Source organism: Hemitrygon akajei, chromosome 27 (assembly GCF_048418815.1).
Source record: "Hemitrygon akajei chromosome 27, sHemAka1.3, whole genome shotgun sequence".
Taxonomy (NCBI): domain Eukaryota; kingdom Metazoa; phylum Chordata; class Chondrichthyes; order Myliobatiformes; family Dasyatidae; genus Hemitrygon; species Hemitrygon akajei.
The window spans coordinates 2,324,614-2,349,646 of NC_133150.1; the positions used below are offsets into that span (position 1 = coordinate 2,324,614).

Consider the following 25,033-nt stretch of genomic DNA (forward strand, 5'->3'; position numbering starts at 1 on the left):
AACACCACTTCCCTACTAACATGACTTTCCCTCAGTTCCTCCATCTCACTAGACCCTCAGTCCCCTACTATTTCCGGAAGATTATTTATGTCCTCCTTAGTGAAGACAGAACCAAAGTAGTTATTCAATTGGTCTGCCATGTCCTTGTTCCCTATGATCAATTCATCTGTTTCTAACTGTAAGGGACCTACATTTGTCTTGACCAATCTTTTTCTTTTCACATATCTGTAAAAAGCTTTTACACTCGGTTTTTATGTTCCCTGCCAGCTTTCTCTCATAATCTTTTTTCCCTTTCCTAATTAAGCCCTTTGTCCTCCTCTGCTGGACTCTGAATTTCTCCCAGTCCTCAGGTGTGCCGCTTTTTCTGGCTAATTTATAAGTTTCTTCTTTGGACTTGATACTATCCCTAATTTCCCTTGTCAGCCACGGTTGCACTACCTACCCTGGTTTATTCTTTTGCCAAATTGGGATGAACAACTGTTGTAGTTCATCCATGTGATCTTTAAATGCTTGCTATTGCATATCCACCATCAACCCTTTAAGTATCATTTGCCAGTCTATCTTAGCTAATTCACGTCTCATACCTTTAAAGTTACCCTTCTTTAAGTTCAGAACCTTTGTTTCTGAATTAACTATGTCACTCTCCATCTTAATGAAGAATTCCACCATATTATGGTCACTCTTGCCCAAGGGGCCTCACATGACTAACCCTTCCTCATTGCTCAATACCCAATCTAGAATGACCTGCTCTCTAGTTGGTTCCTCGACATGTTGGTTCAGAAAACCATCCCGCATACATTCCAAGAAATCCTCTTCCTCAGCACCCTTACCAATTTGGTTCACCCAATCTATATGTAGATTGAAGTCACCCATTATAACTACTGTTCCTTTATTGCACTCATTTCTAATTTCCTGTTTAATGCCATCCCCAACCTCACTACTACTGTTAGGTGGCCTGTACACAACTCCCACCAGCGTTTTCGGCCCCTTAGTGTTTTGCAGCTCTACCCATATCGATTCCACATCCTCCAGGCTAATGTCCTTCCTTTCTATTGCGTTAATCTCCTCTCTAACCAGCAATGCTACCCCACCTCCTTTTCTTCCCTGTCTATCCCTCCTGAATATTGAATATCTCTTGATGTTGAGCTCCCATTCTTGGTCACCCTGGAGCCATGTCTCTGTGATCCCAACTATATCATTTTCATTAATAACTATCTGCACATTCAGTTCATCCACCTTGTTACGAATGCTCCTCGTATTGACACACAAAGCCTTCAGGCTTGTTTTTACAACACTCTTAGCCCTTATACAATTATGTTGAAAAGTGGCCCTTTTTGCTTTTTGCCCTGGATTTGCCTGCCTGCCACTTTTACTTTTCACCTTACTACTTTTTGCTTCTACCCTCATTTTACACCCCTCTGTCTCTCTGCACTTGTTCCCATCCCCCCTGCCATATTAGTTTAAATCCTCCTGAACAGCAGCAGCAAACACTCCCCCTAGGACATTGGTTCCAGTCCAGCCCAGGTGCAGACCGTCCTGTTTATAACGGTCCCACCTCCCGCAGAACTGATTCCAATGCCCCAGAAATTTGAATCCCTCCCCCTTGCACCATGATTCTGCCTTCTTCTACTACCCATAGTGCTTTCCCCTTACATTTCTTCTTCACCTCTCCTGCCTATCCCCTCCCCCACCCCTTGAACTTTCCTCTGATTGGTTTTTCACCTGGCACCTTCCACTCTCCCCCACCTTCTTTATAAGGCCTCTGCCCACTCCTTCTTCAGTCCTGACGAAGGGTCTTGTCCCGAAACGTTGACTGTTCATTTCAATGGATGCTGCCCGACCTGCTGAGTTCATCCAGCTTGTTTGTACGTGCAGTTTTTCTCATGTTTGAGATTTACCAGGATGCTGCTTGGATCAGACAGCAAGTCTCATGAGGAGAGGTTGAGTGAGGTAGGGTGAGGGATGATGAGAGGTGTACAAGATAAGACCATAAGACCGTAAGGCATAGGAGCAGAATTAGGCCATCTGGCCCATCAAGTCTGCTCCACCATTCAATCATGGCTGATCCTTTCTTCTGCCTCCTCCTCAACCCGTTTCCGCCTTCTCCCTGTAACTTTTGATGCCATGTCCAATCAAGAACCTATCAATTTCTGCCTTAAGTACACCCAATCACCTGGCCTCCACTGTTGCATTTGGCAATAAATTCCACAAATTCACCATCCTTTGGCTAAAGAAATTTCTCTGCATCTCTGTTTTGAATGGGCACCCCTCTACCCTGAGGCTGTGCCCTTTTGTCCTAGACTCCCCCACCATGGGAAACATCCTTTCACATCTACTCTGCCTAGGCCTTTCAACATTCGAAAGGTTTCAATGAGATCCCCCCTCATCCTTCTGAATTCCAGTAAGTATAGACCCAGAGCCATCAAATGTTCCTCGTATGATAACCCTTTCATTCCTGGAATCATCCTTGTGAACCTCCTCTGGACTCTCTTCAACGCCAGCACATCTTTTCTAAGATGTTCACAATAGGTTTCTATGGATGTTTCTATGCACATGGATGATTTCTAAAAATGGAGGACTATGTGGAGGGAAGGGTTAGATTAATCTTCGAGTGTTAAAAAGTCTGAGACAATGGTCAGGAAGATCCAGTCGACCACAGAGTGTTTAATGAGCACCATTTACACCCACATAATAATACAACTCAGTAACAACCAAATAGAAACACAGCGTACTACAATTTGTCATCAAGCCCTGAGGCCTGTATAAACCGGGTTGGAACACAATAACCGTGTGGTTTTTCCAATATGTCTTCATCTCCTGTAGCCCCTTTCATGGCCTGCATCCTCACACTGTCCATTACTGGTCGAACCCTCTCATGACCCCCTCACTGCTCCACAAACATACATCACAAGCTAAACTGTCAACAGGCCTTGCTGTCGGAAGGTCTCCCCATCTTCTGAATGGTCGAAGGACATCTTCAGTGTTTCCGTCTGGAAAACTCAGAGACCGGAATTGTGAGATCCGTGGCCAGGGAACAAGCAGTAGGTGGATTCAGTGTTGGTGGAAGCTGATCTGTCTGGCAGGTCCCCACCGTGATGATCACAAAGGCCGGGTCACTGGCCACACTGGGTAGTCCTTGGACCTCGTGTACCTGCAGAAAGAAATATGGGGAAAAAAAGCAAGAGTTAGCACTGCCTGATGTCCCATTATTCTAGGTGAAGGAAAGGCTTCAGGAAAGGGAAGTCCGGGGAACACACACAGGCCCTCATTGAGGGGTCAACAGTGGAAAGGGTGAGCAGCTTCAAGTTCCTGGGTACCAACGTTTCTGAGGATCAGTCCTGGGCCCAGCATATTGAAGCAATCAAGGAAGGCACACCAGCATCTCTGGTTTCATTAGTATTCTGAGGAGATTTGGTATGTCACCAAAGACTCAGCAAATTTCTGCAGATGTACTGTGGAGAGTGTTCTAACTGGTTGCAGTTAGTCTGCTACAGAGGGGCCCCTGCACAGGAGTTGCCAGCTCCATCATGAGCACTAGCCTCCCCACCACCAAGGTCATCTTCAAAAGGTGCTATCCATCCTGAGGGTCCTCATCAACGTGGCCTCTTCTCATTGCTACCATCAGGAAGGAGGTACAGGAGCCTGAAGACGCACACTCAACATTTTAGGAACAGCTTCTTCCCCTCTGCCAACAGATTTCTGAATGGACATTGAACCTACCCATGAACACTACCTCATTATTTTGCTCTCTCTTGCGCTACTTTTTAAGTTTTTATATTTCTTTTTGTAACATATGGTAAATTAGCTGCACTGTACTGCTGCTACAAAGCACCAAATTTCATGAAATAACAAACCTCATTCTGATTCTGGATTATCTCTCTGGGTCCCAAAGGTTCAAAGTTCAAGTAAATTTATTATTAAACTGCGTATATGACACCATATACAACCTGGAGACTTATTTTTTTGCAGCCATTCACAGCAGAACAAAGAGATACAATAGGATCATTGAAAAGCCACAAAGTGACAAACAATTGCTGAAAAATAAGCCAATCTATGCAAATAAGAAATAAATAAACAGATAAATAGACACATAAATAAGTAACACTGAGAATATGTGTTGTAGAGTCCTTGAAAGTGAGTTGATAAGTTGTGGAGTCAGTTCAATATGAGGTGAGTGAGCTACCCACACTGGCTCAGGAGCCCTATGATTGGGGGGTAATGACTGTTCCTGAACCTGGTGGTGAGGCTCCTGTACCTCCTTCCCAATGGCAGCAGTGAGGAGACAGCATGGCCTGGATAGTCTGGGGTCCTTGATGATGGATGCTGCTTTCATTGGCAGTGCTCCTTGCAAACATGCTCAAAGATGACGAGGGCTTTGCCTCATCTTCGTCACTAGAAGACCACAGCCCGTCCGGTTTTGATGTGATATTTCTAGCTTTCTGACAATCATCACTGGTACACCTCAGGAATGAGTGCTTAACCCACTGCTTTACTCTCTCTACACCCAAGACCGTGTGGCTGGGCACAGCTCAAATGCCATCTATAAATTTGATGCTGACACAGCTGTTGGCAAAACTTAAGATGGTGACGAGAAACCAGACGAGAAAGCGAGATAGATCAGCTGGTTGATTGGAGTCACAGCAACAACCTTGCACTCAACCTCAGTAAGACCAAAGGATTAATTGTGGACTTCAGAAAGGGCAAGACGAGGGAACACACCGTAGTGTGTTCAGCAGTGGAAAGGGCCAACGGTTTCAAGTTCTTGGGTGACATCATCTCTGAGGATCCATTCTAGGGCCAACATTTGATGCAATTACAAAGAAGGCACAACAGTGGCCATATTTCATTAGTAGTTTGTGGAGATTCGGAATGTCACCAGTCACATGCAAATTTCTACAGATGTAGAAATCTGGATGATGAGAGGTATTGATCGTGTGGATAGTCAGAGGCTTTTTCCCAGGGCTGAAATGACTAACACGAGAGAGCACAGTTTTAAGGTGCTTGGAAGTAGGTACAGAGGAGATTTCAGGGGTAAGTTATTTTACACAGAGAGTGGTGAGTGCGTGGAATGGGCTGCTGGCAACGGTGGTGGAGGCAGATACAACGGGGTCTTTTAAGAGGCTCCTGGATAGGTACATGGAGCTTAGAAAAATAGAGGGCTATGGGTAACCCTAGGAAATTTCTAAAGTAAGTACATATTTGGCACAGCATTGTGGGCTAAAGGGCCTGTATTGTGCTGTAGGTTTTCTGTGTTTCTATGTACTGTGGAGAGCATTCTAACTGGCTGCATTACCTGGCAGCATCTATGGAAAGTGCAGTTGATGTTTTGGGCCGAAACCCTTCGGCAGGACCTTTTCCATAGATTCTGCCTGGCCTGCTGAGTTCTTCAGCATTTTGTGTGTGTTGCTCAGATTTCCAGCATCTGCAGATTTTCTCCTGTTTGTGGCTGCATTACCTTCTGGTATGGGGTGGGGTACTGCACAAGATCAAAATAAGCTGCAGAAAGTTTTTAACTTCAGTCAGCTCCATCAGGGGCACTAGCCTCCCCAGTATCCGGGACACCTTCAAGGAGCGATGCCTGAAAAAGGTGGCATCCATCATTAAGAAACCCCATCACCCAGGGCATGCCCTCTTCTCATTGCTACCATCAAGGAGGAAGTACAGGAGCCTGAAGGCACACACTCAATGGTTCAGGAACAGCTTCTTCTCCTCTGCCATCAGATTTCTGAATGGACACAGAACCCATCCACACTACCTCACTACATTTTCTTTATTTGCATTACTTACTTAATTTAACTTTTTTAATATATATACTTCTTATTGTAATTTACAGTTTTTATTGTTATATATTACAATATACTGCTGCCACATAATAACAAATTTGACAACATATTCTGGGGATATTAAACCTGATTCTGATTACATGATAGACTGGACCGTATCCACTACCTTTTCTGGGCTTTTCTGCTTTTGGACAATGGTGTTTTCATACCATTTGGCAATGCACCGGTCAGGATACACTCCACTGTGCAGCTGTTGAAATTTGTTACTGTTTTAGATGACATGCCAAATCTGTGAAAACTTTTAACAAAGTAGAGGTGCTGTTGTGCCTTCTTAGTAATGGCAGTTATGTGCTGGTCCAGGACAGATTCTCTGAAATGATAATGCCAAGGAATTTAAAGTTACTGACCCTTTCTATCTCCAGTCCTCTAATGAGGACTGCCTCATGGTTCTTCCTCCTGAAGTCAATAATCAGCTCTTTGGTTTTAATGGCATTGAGATGCAGAATCTTTACAACTGCTCCTGGTGGTCCCTCTGTGTGACATCTTCATAGGTTCAAGTCCACCTGGAGCCTGAGTCCTTGAGGAAAGGGGAGAGATAGGATAAATGCAAGCTCGCTTTTTCACTTCATGTTGGGTGAGACTACAACTAGAGGTCATAAGGGTGAATTTTTTCATCAGAGGGTGGTGCGAATGTGGGTCAAGCTACAAGCAGGTTCAATTTCAACAGTTAAGAAAAGTTTAGTTAAGTACATGGATGGGAAGTAAATGGCTGGAGAAGAAGAAATCTGATAGGAGAGGAGAGTGAACCATGGGAAAAAAGAAACCTGCCGGAAGGAGAAATCAATGTTCATGCCATCATCTACCCAGATGGAATATGAGGTGTTGCTCCTTCAACCTGAGAGTGGCCTCATCGTGGCATAAGAGGCTACCATGAACTGACATGTCAGAACAGGAATGGGGATAGGAATTAAATTGTTGTCCACTGGGATAGTCCATTTTTGGTGGATAGAGCAGAGGTGCTTGACAAAGTGGTTGTCCAATTTACGTTGGGTCTCAGCAAGGAGACTGTATCAGAAGCCCTGGAAACAGATTTGCAGGTGACGTGTTGCCGCACCTGTAAGGACTGTTAAGGTCTTGAATGGAGGTGAGGGAGGAGTTCAACAAGGACTTAATGGACTGACCAGTTCCTGTGCACTGTGACTGGCACTGGTTAAGCTGACATCATTGTTATGGAGTGAACATGTAGCCCCTTGCCTAGACATTGGATTGGACATGTTGTTGTGAGGTCTGTAACTGTAATGGCAAATACAGGTAGTCCCTTTAAAAATATTTCCAAAATCCAGTGGAAAGAAACGTTGGGTTAGTTAGCTTATATCTGGAAACTCTCCCACTGTTTCAAAGTTCAAAACTTTTAAGTAAATTTGTTATCAAAGTACATATATGTTACCCTAAACTACCACTCTGGCCTCTTGCCTTCACCCACCTATCATCCCTTTTTCTTCTCATTCTCCTATGATTCACTCTCCTCTTCTATCAATCCCTTCTTCTCCAGCCCTTTCCTCTCCATAGATTTTGCCTGGCCTGCTGAGTTTCTCCAGCATTGTATGTGTGTTGCTTTTTTGAGATACATTTTCTCGTGGGCATTTGCAGGAAAATACAGCAGAATTTATGAAAAGCCATGCAGAAACATACAAATAGCCAACGTGTAAAAGAAGACAGATGGTGCAAATAAAACTAACCCTGAGAACAAGCTGTAGAGTTCGTGAGAGTAAGCCACAGAATCACTTCAGAGTAGAGGTGAGTGAAGATATCCATGCTCTTTAGAATGGAGATGAGGAGCAATTTCTTTAGTCAGAGGTGGTGAATCTGTGGAGGCCGTCATTGAGTATATTTAAAGTGGAGGCTGATAGTTTCTTGATTAGTAAGGATGTCAAAGGTTACAGAGAGAAGGCAGGGGAATAGAGTTGAGAGGGATATGCCATCGGCCATGATGGAATGACAGAGCAGACTTAAATGGCCTAATCCTGCTCCTATGTCTCATGGTCAGCTTTTCTGGTCTTATGGTTTTATTTGACACTCACCTACATACGGGGCAAAGGTGGACCACTGGTGGCTTAAAACCAGTTGCTCCGGACAGATGGGGCTCGTTAACCACTGATGGTAGCTCATCTAGGAGAGGGAAAACTCCGATTTCAAACCTCCGCTGCCTTGCGGCTATACCTGCTCATGGGAAAGGCTTTGGGAGTAAACTCTGAGGAAAAATCTGGAGTCGGAGTCCCGAAGGCAGCTGACTGCTGTACCCAGCACTGGCACGGCAACTCCTGCAATGCTGCTGGCACCAAACTGTATCGACTTTCATCGTTCCTTTGGACCTGTCATCAGCATGGAGAGGGGGGTCCCACTGCATGGGCAACAGACAGATCTCCATATCAACTCTGCCCTGGCTTGCGCCCTGGAGAAGCCACTCCCAGTGACTACCAGAGGCGCAGTACCCACGGTCAACCACGACCAATGGAGGCCACACACCTACGTATGGAGGGCAATAAACAGAGACCATCTATCCTACTTAGCTGCATGTCACTGGGTCGTGGGAGCAAACTGGAGAATCAATGTAGTCACAGGGAGAATGTGCAAACCGCAGCAGAGGTCGTAATCAATCCTGGGTCACTAAGAGTGGCCTAACCACTTGAGCCACTGTGTTGCCCCTTTGAAGAGCATTCTATTTGTCCAAGCAGTTTCTTCCAGCCTCCATCAACTGCTTTCCCGGCTCTCAGACCATACGACATAGGAGCAGAGTTAGGGCATTCAGCCCATTGAGTCTGCTCCACCATTCTGTCATGGCTGATCCCAGATCCCACTCAACCCCATACACCTACCATCTTGCCATTTCCTTTAAAGCCCTGACCAATTAGGAAATGTTCTACTTCCACCTTAAATATATGCATGGACTTGGCCTCCACCATAGTCTGTGGCAGAGCATTCCACAGATTTACTACTGATGAAGAATCTTTCTCCTGACCAGCTGCATCAGCGTCTGGTACAGGATTTGCAAGGCTTCTGACTGCAAGTCCCTACAAAGGATAGTGAGGAGTGCTGAGAGGGTATCTGAGATACTTACCAGGAGCACTGAGTATGCAGGGCTCTTAACATTCCTTCCCATCCATCCAATGATCACTTTGACCCCTTACAATCAGGCAGGAGGTACTGTAGCATTACAAGAACGGTTAGGATGGGAAACAGCTTCTATCCCAGGTCTCCATAAGACGACTGAACTCCCTGCCACCACCCAGGTCTCCATAAGACGACTGAACTCCCTGCCACCACCCAGGTCTCCATAAGACGACTGAACTCCCTGCCACCATCCAGGTCTCCATAAGACTACTGAACTCCCTGCCACCACCCAGGTCTCCATAAGACGACTGAACTCCCTGCCACCACCCAGGTCTCCATAAGACTACTGAACTCCCTGCCACCACCCAGGTCTCCATAAGACTACTGAAATCCCTGCCACCACCCAGGTCTCCATAAGACGACTGAACTCCCTGCCACCACCCAGGTCTCCATAAGACGACTGAACTCCCTGCCACCACCCAGGCCATAAGACTACTGAACTCCCTGCCACCACCCAGGTCTCCATAAGACGACTGAACTCCCTGCCACCACCCAGGTCTCCATAAGACGACTGAACTCCCTGCCACCACCCAGGTCTCCATAAGACGACTGAACTCCCTGCCACCATCCAGGTCTCCATAAGACTACTGAACTCCCTGCCACCACCCAGGTCTCCATAAGACTACTGAACTCCCTGCCACCACCCAGGCCATAAGACTACTGAACTCCCTGCCACCACCCAGGTCTCCATAAGACTACTGAACTCCCTGCCACCACCCAGGCCATAAGACTACTGAACTCCCTGCCACCACCCAGGTCTCCATAAGACGACTGAACTCCCTGCCACCACCCAGGTCTCCATAAGACGACTGAACTCCCTGCCACCACCCAGGTCTCCATAAGACGACTGAACTCCCTGCCACCACCCAGGTCTCCATAAGACGACTGAACTCCCTGCCACCACCCAGGTCTCCATAAGACTACGGAACTCCCTGCCACCACCCAGGTCTCCATAAGACGACTGAACTCCCTGCCACCACCCAGGTCTCCATAAGACGACTGAACTCCCTGCCACCACCCAGGTCTCCATAAGACGACTGAACTCCCTGCCACCACCCAGGTCTCCATAAGACTACGGAACTCCCTGCCACCACCCAGGTCTCCATAAGACGACTGAACTCCCTGCCACCACCCAGGTCTCCATAAGACGACTGAACTCCCTGCCACCACCCAGGTCTCCATAAGACGACTGAACTCCCTGCCACCACCCAGGTCTCCATAAGACGACTGAACTCCCTGCCACCACCCAGGTCTCCATAAGACTACTGAACTCCCTGCCACCACCCAGGTCTCCATAAGACGACTGAACTCCCTGCCACCACCCAGGTCTCCATAAGACGACTGAACTCCCTGCCACCACCCAGGTCTCCATAAGACGACTGAACTCCCTGCCACCACCCAGGTCTCCATAAGACGACTGAACTCCCTGCCACCACCCAGGTCTCCATAAGACTACTGAACTCCCTGCCACCACCCAGGTCTCCATAAGACGACTGAACTCCCTGCCACCACCCAGGCCATAAGACGACTGAACTCCCTGCCACCACCCAGGTCTCCATAAGACTACTGAACTCCCTGCCACCACCCAGGTCTCCATAAGACGACTGAACTCCCTGCCACCACCCAGGTCTCCATAAGACGACTGAACTCCCTGCCACCACCCAGGCCATAAGACGACTGAACTCCCTGCCACCACCCAGGTCTCCATAAGACTACGGAACTCCCTGCCACCACCCAGGTCTCCATAAGCCTACTGAACTCCCTGCCACCACCCAGGTCTCCATAAGACGACTGAACTCCCTGCCACCACCCAGGTCTCCATAAGCCTACTGAACTCCCAGCCACCACCCAGGTCTCCATAAGACGACTGAACTCCCTGCCACCACCCAGGTCTCCATAAGACGACTGAACTCCCTGCCACCACCCAGGTCTCCATAAGACGACTGAACTCCCTGCCACCACCCAGGTCTCCATAAGACGACTGAACTCCCTGCCACCACCCAGGTCTCCATAAGACGACTGAACTCCCTGCCACCACCCAGGTCTCCATAAGACTACTGAACTCCCTGCCACCACCCAGGCCATAAGACGACTGAACTCCCTGCCACCACCCAGGTCTCCATAAGACTACTGAACTCCCTGCCACCACCCAGGTCTCCATAAGACGACTGAACTCCCTGCCACCACCCAGGTCTCCATAAGACTACTGAACTCCCTGCCACCACCCAGGTCTCCATAAGACGACTGAACTCCCTGCCACCACCCAGGTCTCCATAAGACTACTGAACTCCCTGCCACCACCCAGGTCTCCATAAGACGACTGAACTCCCTGCCACCACCCAGGTCTCCATAAGACTACTGAACTCCCTGCCACCACCCAGGTCTCCATAAGACGACTGAACTCCCTGCCACCACCCAGGCCATAAGACTACGGAACTCCCTGCCACCACCCAGGTCTCCATAAGACGACTGAACTCCCTGCCACCACCCAGGTCTCCATAAGACGACTGAACTCCCTGCCACCACCCAGGTCTCCATAAGACTACTGAACTCCCTGCCACCACCCAGGTCTCCATAAGACGACTGAACTCCCTGCCACCACCCAGGTCTCCATAAGACTACGGAACTCCCTGCCACCACCCAGGTCTCCATAAGACGACTGAACTCCCTGCCACCACCCAGGTCTCCATAAGACTACTGAACTCCCTGCCACCACCCAGGTCTCCATAAGACGACTGAACTCCCTGCCACCACCCAGGTCTCCATAAGACTACGGAACTCCCTGCCACCACCCAGGTCTCCATAAGACGACTGAACTCCCTGCCACCACCCAGGTCTCCATAAGACTACTGAACTCCCTGCCACCACCCAGGTCTCCATTAGACGACTGAACTCCCTGCCACCACCCAGGTCTCCATAAGACTACTGAACTCCCTGCCACCACCCAGGTCTCCATAAGACTACTGAACTCCCTGCCACCACCCAGGTCTCCATAAGACTACTGAACTCCCTGCCACCACCCAGGTCTCCATAAGACGACTGAACTCCCTGCCACCACCCAGGTCTCCATAAGACGACTGAACTCCCTGCCACCACCCAGGTCTCCATAAGACGACTGAACTCCCTGCCACCACCCAGGTCTCCATAAGACTACTGAACTCCCTGCCACCACCCAGGCCATAAGACGACTGAACTCCCTGCCACCACCCAGGTCTCCATAAGACGACTGAACTCCCTGCCACCACCCAGGTCTCCATAAGACGACTGAACTCCCTGCCACCACCCAGGTCTCCATAAGACGACTGAACTCCCTGCCACCACCCAGGCCATAAGACGACTGAACTCCCTGCCACCACCCAGGTCTCCATAAGACTACGGAACTCCCTGCCACCACCCAGGTCTCCATAAGACGACTGAACTCCCTGCCACCACCCAGGCCATAAGACGACTGAACTCCCTGCCACCACCCAGGTCTCCATAAGACTACTGAACTCCCTGCCACCACCCAGGTCTCCATAAGACGACTGAACTCCCTGCCACCACCCAGGTCTCCATAAGACTACTGAACTCCCTGCCACCACCCAGGTCTCCATAAGACGACTGAACTCCCTGCCACCACCCAGGCCATAAGACTACGGAACTCCCTGCCACCACCCAGGTCTCCATAAGACGACTGAACTCCCTGCCACCACCCAGGTCTCCATAAGACGACTGAACTCCCTGCCACCACCCAGGTCTCCATAAGACTACTGAACTCCCTGCCACCACCCAGGTCTCCATAAGACTACTGAACTCCCTGCCACCACCCAGGTCTCCATAAGACGACTGAACTCCCTGCCACCACCCAGGTCTCCATAAGACTACGGAACTCCCTGCCACCACCCAGGTCTCCATAAGACGACTGAACTCCCTGCCACCACCCAGGTCTCCATAAGACGACTGAACTCCCTGCCACCACCCAGGTCTCCATAAGACTACTGAACTCCCTGCCACCACCCAGGTCTCCATAAGACTACTGAACTCCCTGCCACCACCCAGGTCTCCATAAGACTACTGAACTCCCTGCCACCACCCAGGTCTCCATAAGACTACTGAACTCCCTGCCACCACCCAGGTCTCCATAAGACGACTGAACTCCCTGCCACCACCCAGGTCTCCATAAGACTACTGAACTCCCTGCCACCACCCAGGTCTCCATAAGACTACTGAACTCCCTGCCACCACCCAGGTCTCCATAAGACTACTGAACTCCCTGCCACCACCCAGGTCTCCATAAGACGACTGAACTCCCTGCCACCACCCAGGTCTCCATAAGACGACTGAACTCCCTGCCACCACCCAGGTCTCCATAAGACGACTGAACTCCCTGCCACCACCCAGGTCTCCATAAGACGACTGAACTCCCTGCCACCACCCAGGTCTCCATAAGACTACTGAACTCCCTGCCACCACCCAGGCCATAAGACGACTGAACTCCCTGCCACCACCCAGGTCTCCATAAGACTACGGAACTCCCTGCCACCACCCAGGTCTCCATAAGACGACTGAACTCCCTGCCACCACCCAGGCCATAAGACGACTGAACTCCCTGCCACCACCCAGGTCTCCATAAGACTACTGAACTCCCTGCCACCACCCAGGTCTCCATAAGACGACTGAACTCCCTGCCACCACCCAGGTCTCCATAAGACTATAAGATATAGGAGCAGAATTTGGCTATTTGGGCCATTGCCTCTGCTCTGCCATTCAATCATGGGCTGATCCAATTCTTCCTGTCATCCCCACTCCCCTGCCTTCACCCCATACCCTTTGATGCCCTGGCTAATCAAGAACCTATCTATTTCTGCCTTAAGTGCACTCAATGACTTGGCCTCCACAGCTGCTCGTGGCAACAAATCCCACAGATTTACCCCCCTCTGACTAAAGTAACTTTTCCACATCTCAGTTCTAAAAGGATGTCCTTCAATCCTGAAGTCGTGCCCTCTTGTCCTAAACTCCCCTACCATGGGAAATAACTTTGCTATATCTAATCTGTTCAGGCCTTTTAACATTCTGAATGTTTCTATGAGATCCCCCTCATTCTCCTGAACTCCAGGGAATACAGCCCAGGAGCCGCCAGACGTTCCTCATACGGTAACCCTTTCATTCCTGGAATCATTCTCGTGAATCTTCTCTGAACCTTCTCCAATGTCAGTATATCCTTTCTAAAATAAGGAGCCAAAACTACACACAATACTCCAAGTGTGGTCTCACAAGTGCCTTATAGAGCCTCAACATCACAACCCTGCTCTTATATTCTATACCTCTAGAAATGAATACCAACATTGCATTCGCCTTCTTCACCTGCATCTCTGCATTTTGAATTCTCTCCCCACCTAAATAATAGTCTGCCCATTTATTTCTTCCACCAAAGTGCATGACCGTACACTTTCCAACATTGTATTTCATTTGCCACTTCTTTGCCTATTCCCCTAAACTATCTAAGGCTCTCTGTTTCCTCAACACTACCGGCTCCTCCACCTATCTTGGTATCATTGGCAAATTTAGGCACAAATCCATTAATCCCATAGTCCAAATCATTGACATACATCGATTCCAACAACTTTCCAACCACAGATGTCAAGCTGACAGGTCTATAGTTTCTTTTCTGCTGCCTCCCACCCTTCTTAAACAGTGCAGTAACATTTGCAATTTTCCAGTCATCCGGTACAATGTCAGAATCTATCGATTCTTGAAAGATCATTGTTAATGCTCTCCAGCCACTTCCTTCAAAACCCGAGGGTGCATTTCATCAGGTCCAGATTTATCCACCTTCAGACCATTAAGCTTCCTGAGCACCTTCTCAGTCGTAATTTTCATTGCATGTACTTCACTTCCCTGACACTCTTGAATGTCCGGTATACTGCAAATACTGTGAAGACTGATTCAGTTCTTCTGCCATCTCTGCGTTTCTCATTACAATATCTCCACCGTCATTTTCTATTGGTCCTATATCTACCCTCGACTCTCTTTTACCCTTAAAAAAGCTTTTAGCATCTTAAACACATATAAAGAGCATGTGAATTACATGTATTGTTTTGTGTGCACCTTGCTCTGGATGGACATTGTTTTGTTTTGCGTAGGGTTGAATGACAAAAAAATTGAATTTGAATTTGTACTAAACCAAAGCACTAATTTTGTTTTGATTCCCCTAGATGCCACCTGACCAGCCGAGTGTTTCCAGGTGACACTAAAACTTGGAGTGAGGTTCTCAGTGGGACTGAAGTACCCATGGAAAGGTCAAGGAGCAAGTGAAGAGCAGACTTAGGAGCTGGCAATGTTCTGACCTCACAGTGAGAATAGGAAATGGAGACCACAGGATAAAGCAGGGTAATTAGGCCATTCAGTCTCCTCCACCATTATATCATGGCTGATTTATTATCCCTCTCAACCCCATTTTCCTGCCTTCTCCCTGTAATCTTTGACATCTTTACTCAAGAACTTGCCACACTCCGCTTTAAATATATCCAATGACTTTGCCTCCACACCCATCTGTGGCAAAGAATTCCACAGACTCACCACCCTCTGGCTAAAGAAATTCCTCCTCATCTCTGTTCTAACTGGACATCCTTCTATTCTGAGGCTGTGCCTGCTGGTCTGATTCCCCATGAGAGGAAACATCCTCTCCACATCCACTAGACCTCTTCCTCATTCTTCTAAATTCCACTTAGTTCAAGCCCAGATATTAACCCTTCAGTTCCGAAGATCATTCTCATACATCTGCTCTGTGCTCTCTCTAGTGCCAGGACGTCCTTTCTTGGATATGGGGACCAAAACTGATCACAATATTCCAAATGTGGTCATGGAGCAATGTCAAATTAAACGAGTTCTCCAGCCACAAACGTCACTCAGAATAATAAACTGCAGTGTGATTTGAGTTTCCATGTTCACGGTCCCGTCTCTCAGTCTCCAAAGGACACAGTCTCCACATCTCTCAGTCTCCACAGGACTCGGTCTCCACAGGACTCGGTCTCCACAGGACTCAGTCTCCACAGGACTCAGTCTCCACATCTCTCGGTCTCCACAGGACTCGGTCTCCACAGGACTCAGTCTCCACAGAACACAGTCTCCACAGGACTCAGTCTCCATGTCTATCAGTCTCCACAGGACACAGTCTCCACAGGATTCAGTCTCCATGTCTATCAGTCTCCACAGGACTCGGTTTCCACAGGAGTCAGTCTCCACAGGACTCAGTCTCCACAAGACTCAGTCTCCATGTCTCTCAGTCTCCACAGGACTCGGTCTCCACAGGACTCGGTCTCCACAGGACTCAGACTCCACAGGACTCAGACTCCACAGGACTCAGTCTCCACATCTCTCAGTCTCCACGTCTCTCAGTCTCCACAGGACTCAGTCTCCACAGAACACAGTCTCCACTGGACTTAGTCTCCACGTCTCTCGGTCTCCACAGGACTCAGTCTCCCCATCTCTCAGTCTCCACGTCTCTCAGTCTCCACAGGACTCGGTCTCCACAGGACTCGGTCTCCACAGGACTCAGTTTCCACAGGACTCAGTCTCCACGTCTCTCAGTCTCCACAGGACTCAGTCTCCACAGGACTCAGTCTCCACAGAACACAGTCTCCACTGGACACAGTCTCCCCGTCTCTCAGTCTCCACAGGACTCGGTCTCCACAGGACTCAATCTCCACAGGACTCGGTCTCCACAGGACTCGGTCTCCACAGGACTCGGTCTCCACAGGACTCAATCTCCACAGGACTCGGTCTCCACAGGACTCAGTCTCCACAGGACTCAATCTCCACAGGACTCAGTCTCCACAGGACTCAGTTTCCACAGGACTCAGTCTCCACGTCTCTCAGTCTCCACAGGACTCAGTCTCCACAGGACTCAGTCTCCACAGAACACAGTCTCCACTGGACACAGTCTCCCCGTCTCTCAGTCTCCACAGGACTCGGTCTCCACAGGACTCAATCTCCACAGGACTCAATCTCCACAGGACTCGGTCTCCACAGGACTCAGTCTCTACAGGACTCAATCTCCACAGGACTCAGTCTCCACAGGACACAGTCTCCACGTCTCTCAGTCTCCACAGGACTCAGTCTCCACTGGACACAGTCTCCACATCTCTCAGTCTCCACAGGACTCCGTCTCCACAGGACTCAGTCTCCACAGAACACAGTCTCCACATCTCTCAGTCTCCACAGGACACAGTCTCCCCATCTCTCAGTCTCCACAGGACACAGTCTCCCCGTCTCTCAGTCTCCACGTGTCTCGGTCTCCACGTGTCTCGGTCTCCACAGGACTCGGTCTCCACAGGACTCGGTCTCCACAGGACTCAGTCTCCACGTCTCTCAGTCTCCACGTCTCTACGTCTCTCAGTCCCCACAGGTCTCAGTCTCCACATCTCTCAGTCTCCACAGGTCTCAGTCTCCACATCTCTCAGTCTCCACAGGACTCAGTCTCCACGTCTCTCAGTCTCCACAGGACTCGGTCTCCACAGGACTCAGTCTCCACAGGACTCGGTCTCCACATCTCTCAGTCTCCACAGGACTCAGTCTCCACAAGACTCAGTCTCCACAGGACACAGTCTCCCCATCTCTCAGTCTCCACAGGACTCGGTCTCCACATCTCTCAGTCTCCACAGGACTCAGTCTCCATGTCTCTCAGTCCCCACAGGTCTCAGTCTCCACATCTCTCAGTCTCCACGTCTCTCAGTCTCCACAGGACTCAGTCTCCACGTCTCTCAGTCTCCACAGGACTCAGTCTCCCCATCTCTCAGTCTCCACAGGACACAGTCTCCCCGTCTCTCAGTCTCCACAGGACTCAGTCTCCCCGTCTCTCAGTCTCCACAGGACTCAGTCTCCATGTCTCTCAGCCTCCACAGGACTCAGTCTCCACGTCTCTCAGTCTCCACAGGACACAGTCTCCACGTCTCTCAGTCTCCACAGGACTCAGTCTCCATGTCTCTCAGTCTCCACAGGACTCCGTCTCCACGTCTCTCAGTCTCCACAGGACTCAGTCTCCACGTCTCTCAGTCCCCACAGGTCTCAGTCTCCACATCTCTCAGTCTCCACAGGACTCAGTCTCCACATCTCTCAGTCTCCACAGGACTCAGTCTCCATGTCTCTAGGTCTCCCCGTCTCTCAGTCTCCCCGTCTCTCAGTCTCCCCGTCTCTCAGTCTCCACGTCTCTCGGTCTCCCCGTCTCTCAGTCTCCCCGTCTCTCAGTCTCCCCGTCTCTCGGTCTCCACAGGAGGTAATGATGCCTTAGGTCTCATGCCACCAGGTTCACGTCAGTAAATGTTGTTAATGTACCTGCCTCAACTGCTTCCTCTTGTAGCTCCTTCCAATACTGACAAAGTTAAGGTTGCCTCTCAGGTTCCTATTAAATCTTTCCAATTAAAGCAAAATAGAAGTTTGCAATGATATGGCATGTCACCTAAAAGTTTGACAAACTTCTATAGATGTGTGGTGGAGAGTGTACTGACTGGTTGCATCACAACCTGGTATGGAATCACCAATGCACTTGAATAGAAAATCCTACAAAAAGCCTGTCCATCACAGGTCATCCTCCCCATCATGGAGTACTGTCACAGGAAAGCAGCATCCATCATCATGGACCCCTATCATCCAGGCCAGGCTCTCTTCTCACTGCTGCCATCAGGAGGAAAATACAAGAGCCTCAGAACCCACGCCACCAGGTTCAGGAAAAGTTTTTTAGCAATACAGTGTGCAGTACGGAGGCGCTAAACAGCAACTCCTTTGCTTGCATCTTCCGAGACAGCTCTATTTCTATCTTAGATATCTCTTTTTTCCCTTTTCAAGATTCTTTTGAATACCCTGATGTGGAGTTACACTCTGACTTCAGTTCTTTGCGGGAATGGGACCCGCTCTCAGGGTTTCATGACCGGCCACTTCTTGTTATCCCAAGGATGCAGACTGGAAGACTAGCGTGCCTTCAGGGTGCTGGATTTTCATGGTTCTGGACACGGGATGATTCTAGGCCAGTCCCCTTGATTGAGAAATCACGGGAGAACACGGAACATTGGGAGCAGTGGGTTAGCTGCCATGGGCGATGTGTCCAGAGACCTGAGCCTTTCTGGGACAACTTTCTCAGTGCAGAGCTTAAAGTGATGCAACAGACTTTTAACACCATAAGTCAGTGGGTTGCTTTGTTACATCTACCCTCTCTCTGTGAAACAAGGACACCTCTTTTTCCCTTATTAGGGAGAGAGAGAGAGAGCCTGTGGTATGTCAAATTACTGGGTGAATGAGTAGTCTTTGGGGTACTGCAAGTCTGTGTCTTCATTGAGCGCTTGGTGGAGAGTGCCAATGCTTTTTTTGCTGTTGGGGAGGGGTTGTTGCCTTGCTGCTGCTTATATATAACCATATAACAATTACAGCACAGAAACAGGCCATCTCGGCCCTTCTAGTCCATGCCGAACACTTACTCTCACCTAGTCCCACTGACCCGCACTCAGCCCATAACCCTCCATTCCTTATGTGTGGGAGGGGGGAGCTTTGGGGTTCTAACGTTTAACTGTCATTCATTCTTTGGGACATTCCACTGTTTCTGTGGATGTTTGCGAAGAAAAAGAATTTCAGGATGTATATTGTATACATTTATTGTATACATGACATTAAATGTACCTATTGACCTATTGAATCAGTCCTTCAGGCCCTTTGAGAAGCACCACCTCAGCAACTTCCAACAACCCTGATTAACCTAATCATGAGACAATTTACAATGACCAACTAACCCATCTTTGGACTGTGGGAGGAAACCAGAGCACCTGGGGAAACACACATGGTCCATGATTGGACCTTGAGTGACTGTTGTGTCTGGGTGTACCACTATCCTACTGGAAGGATCTTTGGTATTGTAGCGTGAGTAAACTGAACACAATATTGTGGGTTCCGGTTAATTTGACCATCAGTTAATTGTGACAATCCTTAAGGAACAAAAATCAATCCAGAAAATTGTTTATTTGGGACAATAGGCCATTTCAGGAGAGTAGGAGAGTGCTGCCTAACAGGCAATAATAGTGCTAGATGATACACCATGTTTAGAGTGAAAACTTTTTAAATCGCTTCGGTAGTGTGTTTGTTTTCAAAAAGCAGTGATCTTTGTCACCAGTAGTTGGTGAGAAGCAAATTGTAAGACAATTCAGAACTGTTCTGCTCATGACAATGAAATGACTTCACTACTTCAACAAAGTAGGAATTACAAAGAATTTGAAGGTATCGACAATCATCTTGAATGTTACAATGAAAATGAAGGTTTGGAGGATGCCATCGTCGAAAGCATTGTATGAAGTCAGTCCATTATCTGCACTAGGTGTCTGTGCTGATTTTGTTCAGTGCATACACTGGATGAATTCCTCTGTCAATAACTGTTGGGAACAAATACATTTTATAGTATTGTGTTCTAATTTGTTCTGCATTTTATTTAAATACATAATTTGTTACTCAGTTTGTCTTTTTTTTAAACTTTTTTCCATGAAACTGGCTAATTGGGCAGCCACTTAATTGGACCAGAATCCATTGTACTTCAAATGCATCCTTACCAATGTCTTGTACAACTGAAATGTAAACTCCCAGTGTGCTAGAAGCCTTCTCCACCACCCCGTCTACCTGTGATGGAGAAACAACGTAACTCCCTCCCTGTGAGTGATGTACATGTAGTTGCAGACTTTTACCTCTTCATCAGGGCAGTGTTGAGCCAGGACTTGTGCCTCTTGCTGTTGTGCCACCCCTGATGTTTCTGAGGTAACCTGGCGCTCTGGGCAGTTCAACTTCCACCCTAGAGAAGGCAGAAAACTTTCAAGGAGTCCAGTAACAGGCCTTTTGGCCCATCCAGTCCATACTAAACTATTAACTGCATAGTCCCATCAATCTGTACCCGGAGCAGAGCCCTCCACACCCCTCCCATCCCTGTATTTATCCAAACTTCTCTCAATTGTTACAATTGAACCCACATTCACCACTTCCACTGGCAGCTCGTTCCACATTCTCACCACCCACTGAGTGACAAAATTCCCCCACATGTTCCCCTTAAATATTTCACCTTTTACCCTTAACCTATCACTTTTAGTTCAAGTCTATACATACAAAATAGTGAGGTTGTGTACATGGGTTCATTGTCCATTCAGAAATCTGATGGTGGAGGGGAAGAAGCTGTTCCTGAAACATTGAGTGTGTGTCTTCAGGCTGCTGTACCTTCTCCCTGATGGTAGCAATAAGAAGAGGGTATGCCCCAGGTGACGGGCATGCTGCCAAGGTGTCCTGGATGCTGGGAAGGCTGGTGACCATGACGGAGCTGGCTGGGTGTGTGGGTTTTTCCGATCCTGTGCAGTGGCCCCTCCATACCAGACGGTGACACGAAGCTACAGAAACAGGCTTTTTAACCTAACTAGTCCATGCCAAACTTGTTATTCTGCTTAGCCCCATCAATCTGCACTTGGACCATACCCCTCCCATCCATGTATTTAACCAAATTTCTCTTAAAATGAATTGGAAATGCTGCAGAGGCTTGTAGACTCAGCCAGGTTCATCATGGGCACTAGCCTCCCCACCACGGGGGGACACCTTTCAAAGGGGAATCCTCAAGAAGACAGCATCTATCACGAAGGACCCCATTACCCAGAACATGCCCTTGTCTTGTTGCCACCCTCAGGGCGGAGCTACAGGAACTTGAAGGCACACACTCAACATTTTAGGAACAGCTTCCTCTCCCCTCCGCCATCAGATTTCTGAACAGTCCACGAACACTACCTCACTATTTTAGAGTCACACAGCATTACAGCAGGGAAACAGGCCCTTTGGCTCATCTAGTCTGTAGCAACCTTACTCTGCCTAGACCCATCAACCTTTACTTGGACCATAGCCCTCCATACAACTCTCTAGGTACCTATCCAAACTTATCTTAAATGTTGAAATCAAACCCGCTTCAACATGTCCACTGACAGGCCATTCCACACTTGTACCACCCTCTGAGTGAAAAATTCCCCTCACGTTCCCCTTAAACATTTCACCTTTCACCCTTAATCTCTGATTAAGTCTCTGTTACACGGTGGGGGCAAGGGTGCTGGGAGAGGACCCACAACCAGGACACAAACACGTCTTTCTTAGGTTCAATAAAATAGTGTTTATTACTCGCTACACAGAGAACCGGGAAATCAAGGAGGACAAAGAGGACCACGAACCTCGGACCAGGAGACTGGGGACTGGGACTGCCACGAACCTCGGACCAGGAGACTAGGGACTGGGACTGCCACGAACCTCGGACCAGGAGACTAGGGACTGGGACTGCCACGAACCTCGGACCAGGAGACTAGGGACTGGGACTGCCACGGACCTCGGACCAGGAGACTAGGGACTGGGACTGCCACGGACCTCGGACCAGGAGACTAGGGACTGGGACTGCCACGGACCTCGGACCAGGAGACTAGGGACTGGGACTGCCACGGACCTCGGACCAGGAGACTAGGGACTGGGACTGCCACGGACCTTGGAATTGGAAACTGGGAACTTGGATCGTCGCGGCCATGAGTGGGACCCTGGGGACTGGGACTGCCACGGACCTTGGAATTGGAAACTGGGAACTTGGATCGTCGCGGCCATGAGTGGGACCCTGGGGACTGGGACTGCCACGGACCTTGGAATTGGAAACTGGGAACTTGGATCGTCGCGGCCATGAGTGGGACCCTGGGGACTGGGACTGCCACGGACCTTGGAATTGGAAACTGGGAACTTGGATCGTCGCGGCCATGAGTGGGACCCTGGGGACTGGGACTGCCACGGACCTTGGACTTGGACTTGGAGACAAGGATCACCGCAGCCAGAACGTGGACACCCAAACACAGGACAGGAACGTCGAGCCAGGACTCCACCTTCAACTCAGGCATCGAGCTGGGACTCTTCTTCGAGGGATAGACATGGACACTGGGCATAAACATCGAGCCAGGACTCCACCTTCAACTCACCCCCCTGGCAGTTTGACCTTGCCCGGACCCACTCTGGCGACGGAAGGTGAATTGCTGGCACTCCGATGCGGGCTAGATGACTCTGGCTTGTGGTAGCGATGGCAGCTTACTAATGCTTCTTAACACTCTCGCACCGAACGGCTAAAGCCAGGGGCTTATATGCTGCCGGATCGGGTCGAGAGTAGATGACCTTAATGGCCCAACTCAAGGGACACGTGAAACGGGATTAGAAGGGAACAAGGAGTCAATGGTCCGGATCATAACGCAACCTAACTAAATTTAAAGGGGAACCGATCTGGACCATGACAGTCTCACCCAACCTCAGTGGAAAAAGCCTGCTTGCATTTCCCCTATCATAATTGTATATACTCCTATCAATTCACCCTCATTCCTTGCGAAAAATATTTATTAATTTATTGAATCTTGCGGACACTACAGTTTACTGACCTGTTGCTGGGACAGACAGCTTCCTGGGCTGGATCAGTCGGACATCCAGCTCATCACTGGTGTCAAATGTCGCAATTTCTTTTTCAAATTCATCTTCATAGTAAAGTCTGCAATGGGGTGAGGAGAGTCACACTGATGGGACAGGAAAGCTGGAAACATGAGGAGTGAACACCCCTTCGGACACCAACGGAGATGTCAAAGTTCAAAGTACAAAGTACATTTATTATCAAAGCACGTTTAACAACTTTGAGATTCATCTTCTTACAGGCAGCCACAAAACAGAGAAACAAATAGAATCCATTAAACAAACCCTATATCACAAAGACTGACAAACACCCAAAGTGCAAAAAAGAATGAATCATGTAAACAATAAAAGCATGAACACCTGAGACCCTGACAGTGAGACCACGGCCCCGGAGTCAGTTCAGCATTAACACAGTTCAGGAACCCAATAGCTGTAGGCCACAGCCCAGACCAGTGCAGCATTAACGTGGTCTAGCAAACCCAGTGGCTGCAGGCCATGTTCCCAAAGTCAGTTCAGGGCTGATGTGGTCCAGGAACCCAATGGCTACAGGCCACAGCCCTGGAGCCAGTTCAGCCCTGATGCAAGTGTCGATGGATGTAGTTCAGTTCAGCGATGACGCCAGTGAATCCAGTCCAGGAGCCTATCAGCTGCACTTGTCCTTCAACCTCAGCCTCCACACCTTAATCTTTAAAATCTGGCTGTGTGCTACCACATCATTACCATCAACCGTGGCCTGCGTTACACACTGTCCACATCACTACCATCGACTGTGGCCTGTGCTACACAGTGTCCCACATCCCTACCATCAACTGCGGCCTGTGTTACACAATGTCCCAAATCACTACCATCGACTGCGGCCTGTGTTACACAGTGTCCCACATCCCTACCATCGACTGTGGCCTGTGTTAAACAATGTCCCAAATCACTACCATCGACCGTGGCCTGTGTTACACAGTGTCCCACATCACTACCATCGACTGTGGCCTGTGCTACACAGTGTCCCACATCCCTACCATCGACTGTGGCCTGTGCTACAAAGTGTCCCACATCCCTCCATCGACTGCGGCCTGTGTTACACAGTGTCCCAAATCACTACCATCGACTGCGGCCTGTGATACACAATGTCCCAAATCACTACCATCGACTGTGGCCTGTGCTACACAGTGTCTCACATCCCTTCCATCGACCGTGGCCTGTGTTACACAGTGTCCCACATCCCTACCATCGACTGTGGCCTGTGCTACAGTGTCCCACATCCCTACCATCGACTGCGGCCTGTGTTACACAGTGTCCCAAATCACTACCATCGACTGCGGCCTGTGTTACACAATGTCCCAAATCACTACCATCGACTGTGGCCTGTGCTACACAGTGTCTCACATCCCTTCCATTGACCGTGGCCTGTGCTACACAGTGTCCCACATCCCTACCATCGATTGTGGCCTGTGCTACTGTGCTGAACTACATATACCTGTCTGGACACGCCGCCTGATGACTGCTCCTGTGGCTCCTCCCACAGACCCCTGTATAAAGGTGATGGAGGTCTGAGCCCGGCCTCTCAGTCTCTAGGATGTAGTATGGTGGTCACTCACTGCTTGTTCCTTCTTCCAGTCAATAAAAGTCGA

The 25,033-nt window shown here is 49.0% G+C and overlaps 1 protein-coding gene across 5 annotated transcripts in view; it reads right to left on the reverse strand.

Annotated features, from left to right (window-relative positions):
* Window positions 1-2,644: 2,644 nt before the first annotated feature.
* Window positions 2,645-25,033, reverse strand: part of LOC140717085 (voltage-dependent L-type calcium channel subunit alpha-1S-like) — a 665,173-nt gene continuing 642,784 nt past the window's right edge. For 2 of the 5 annotated variants that reach the window (XM_073030268.1, XM_073030267.1), the window contains 3 exons: window positions 23,384-23,490; window positions 20,651-20,754; window positions 2,645-3,151 (listed from right to left, as the gene is read on the reverse strand). In XM_073030268.1, coding sequence (XP_072886369.1) covers window positions 2,978-3,151; window positions 20,651-20,754; window positions 23,384-23,490 — 385 coding nt within the window. In that variant the 3' untranslated portion in view covers window positions 2,645-2,977. Of the gene's footprint in view, window positions 3,152-6,190; window positions 6,361-20,003; window positions 20,345-20,650; window positions 20,755-23,383; window positions 23,491-25,033 lie in introns of those variants that run through there. The other 3 variants (XR_012096443.1, XM_073030270.1, XM_073030271.1) reach the window with 3 other exon arrangements.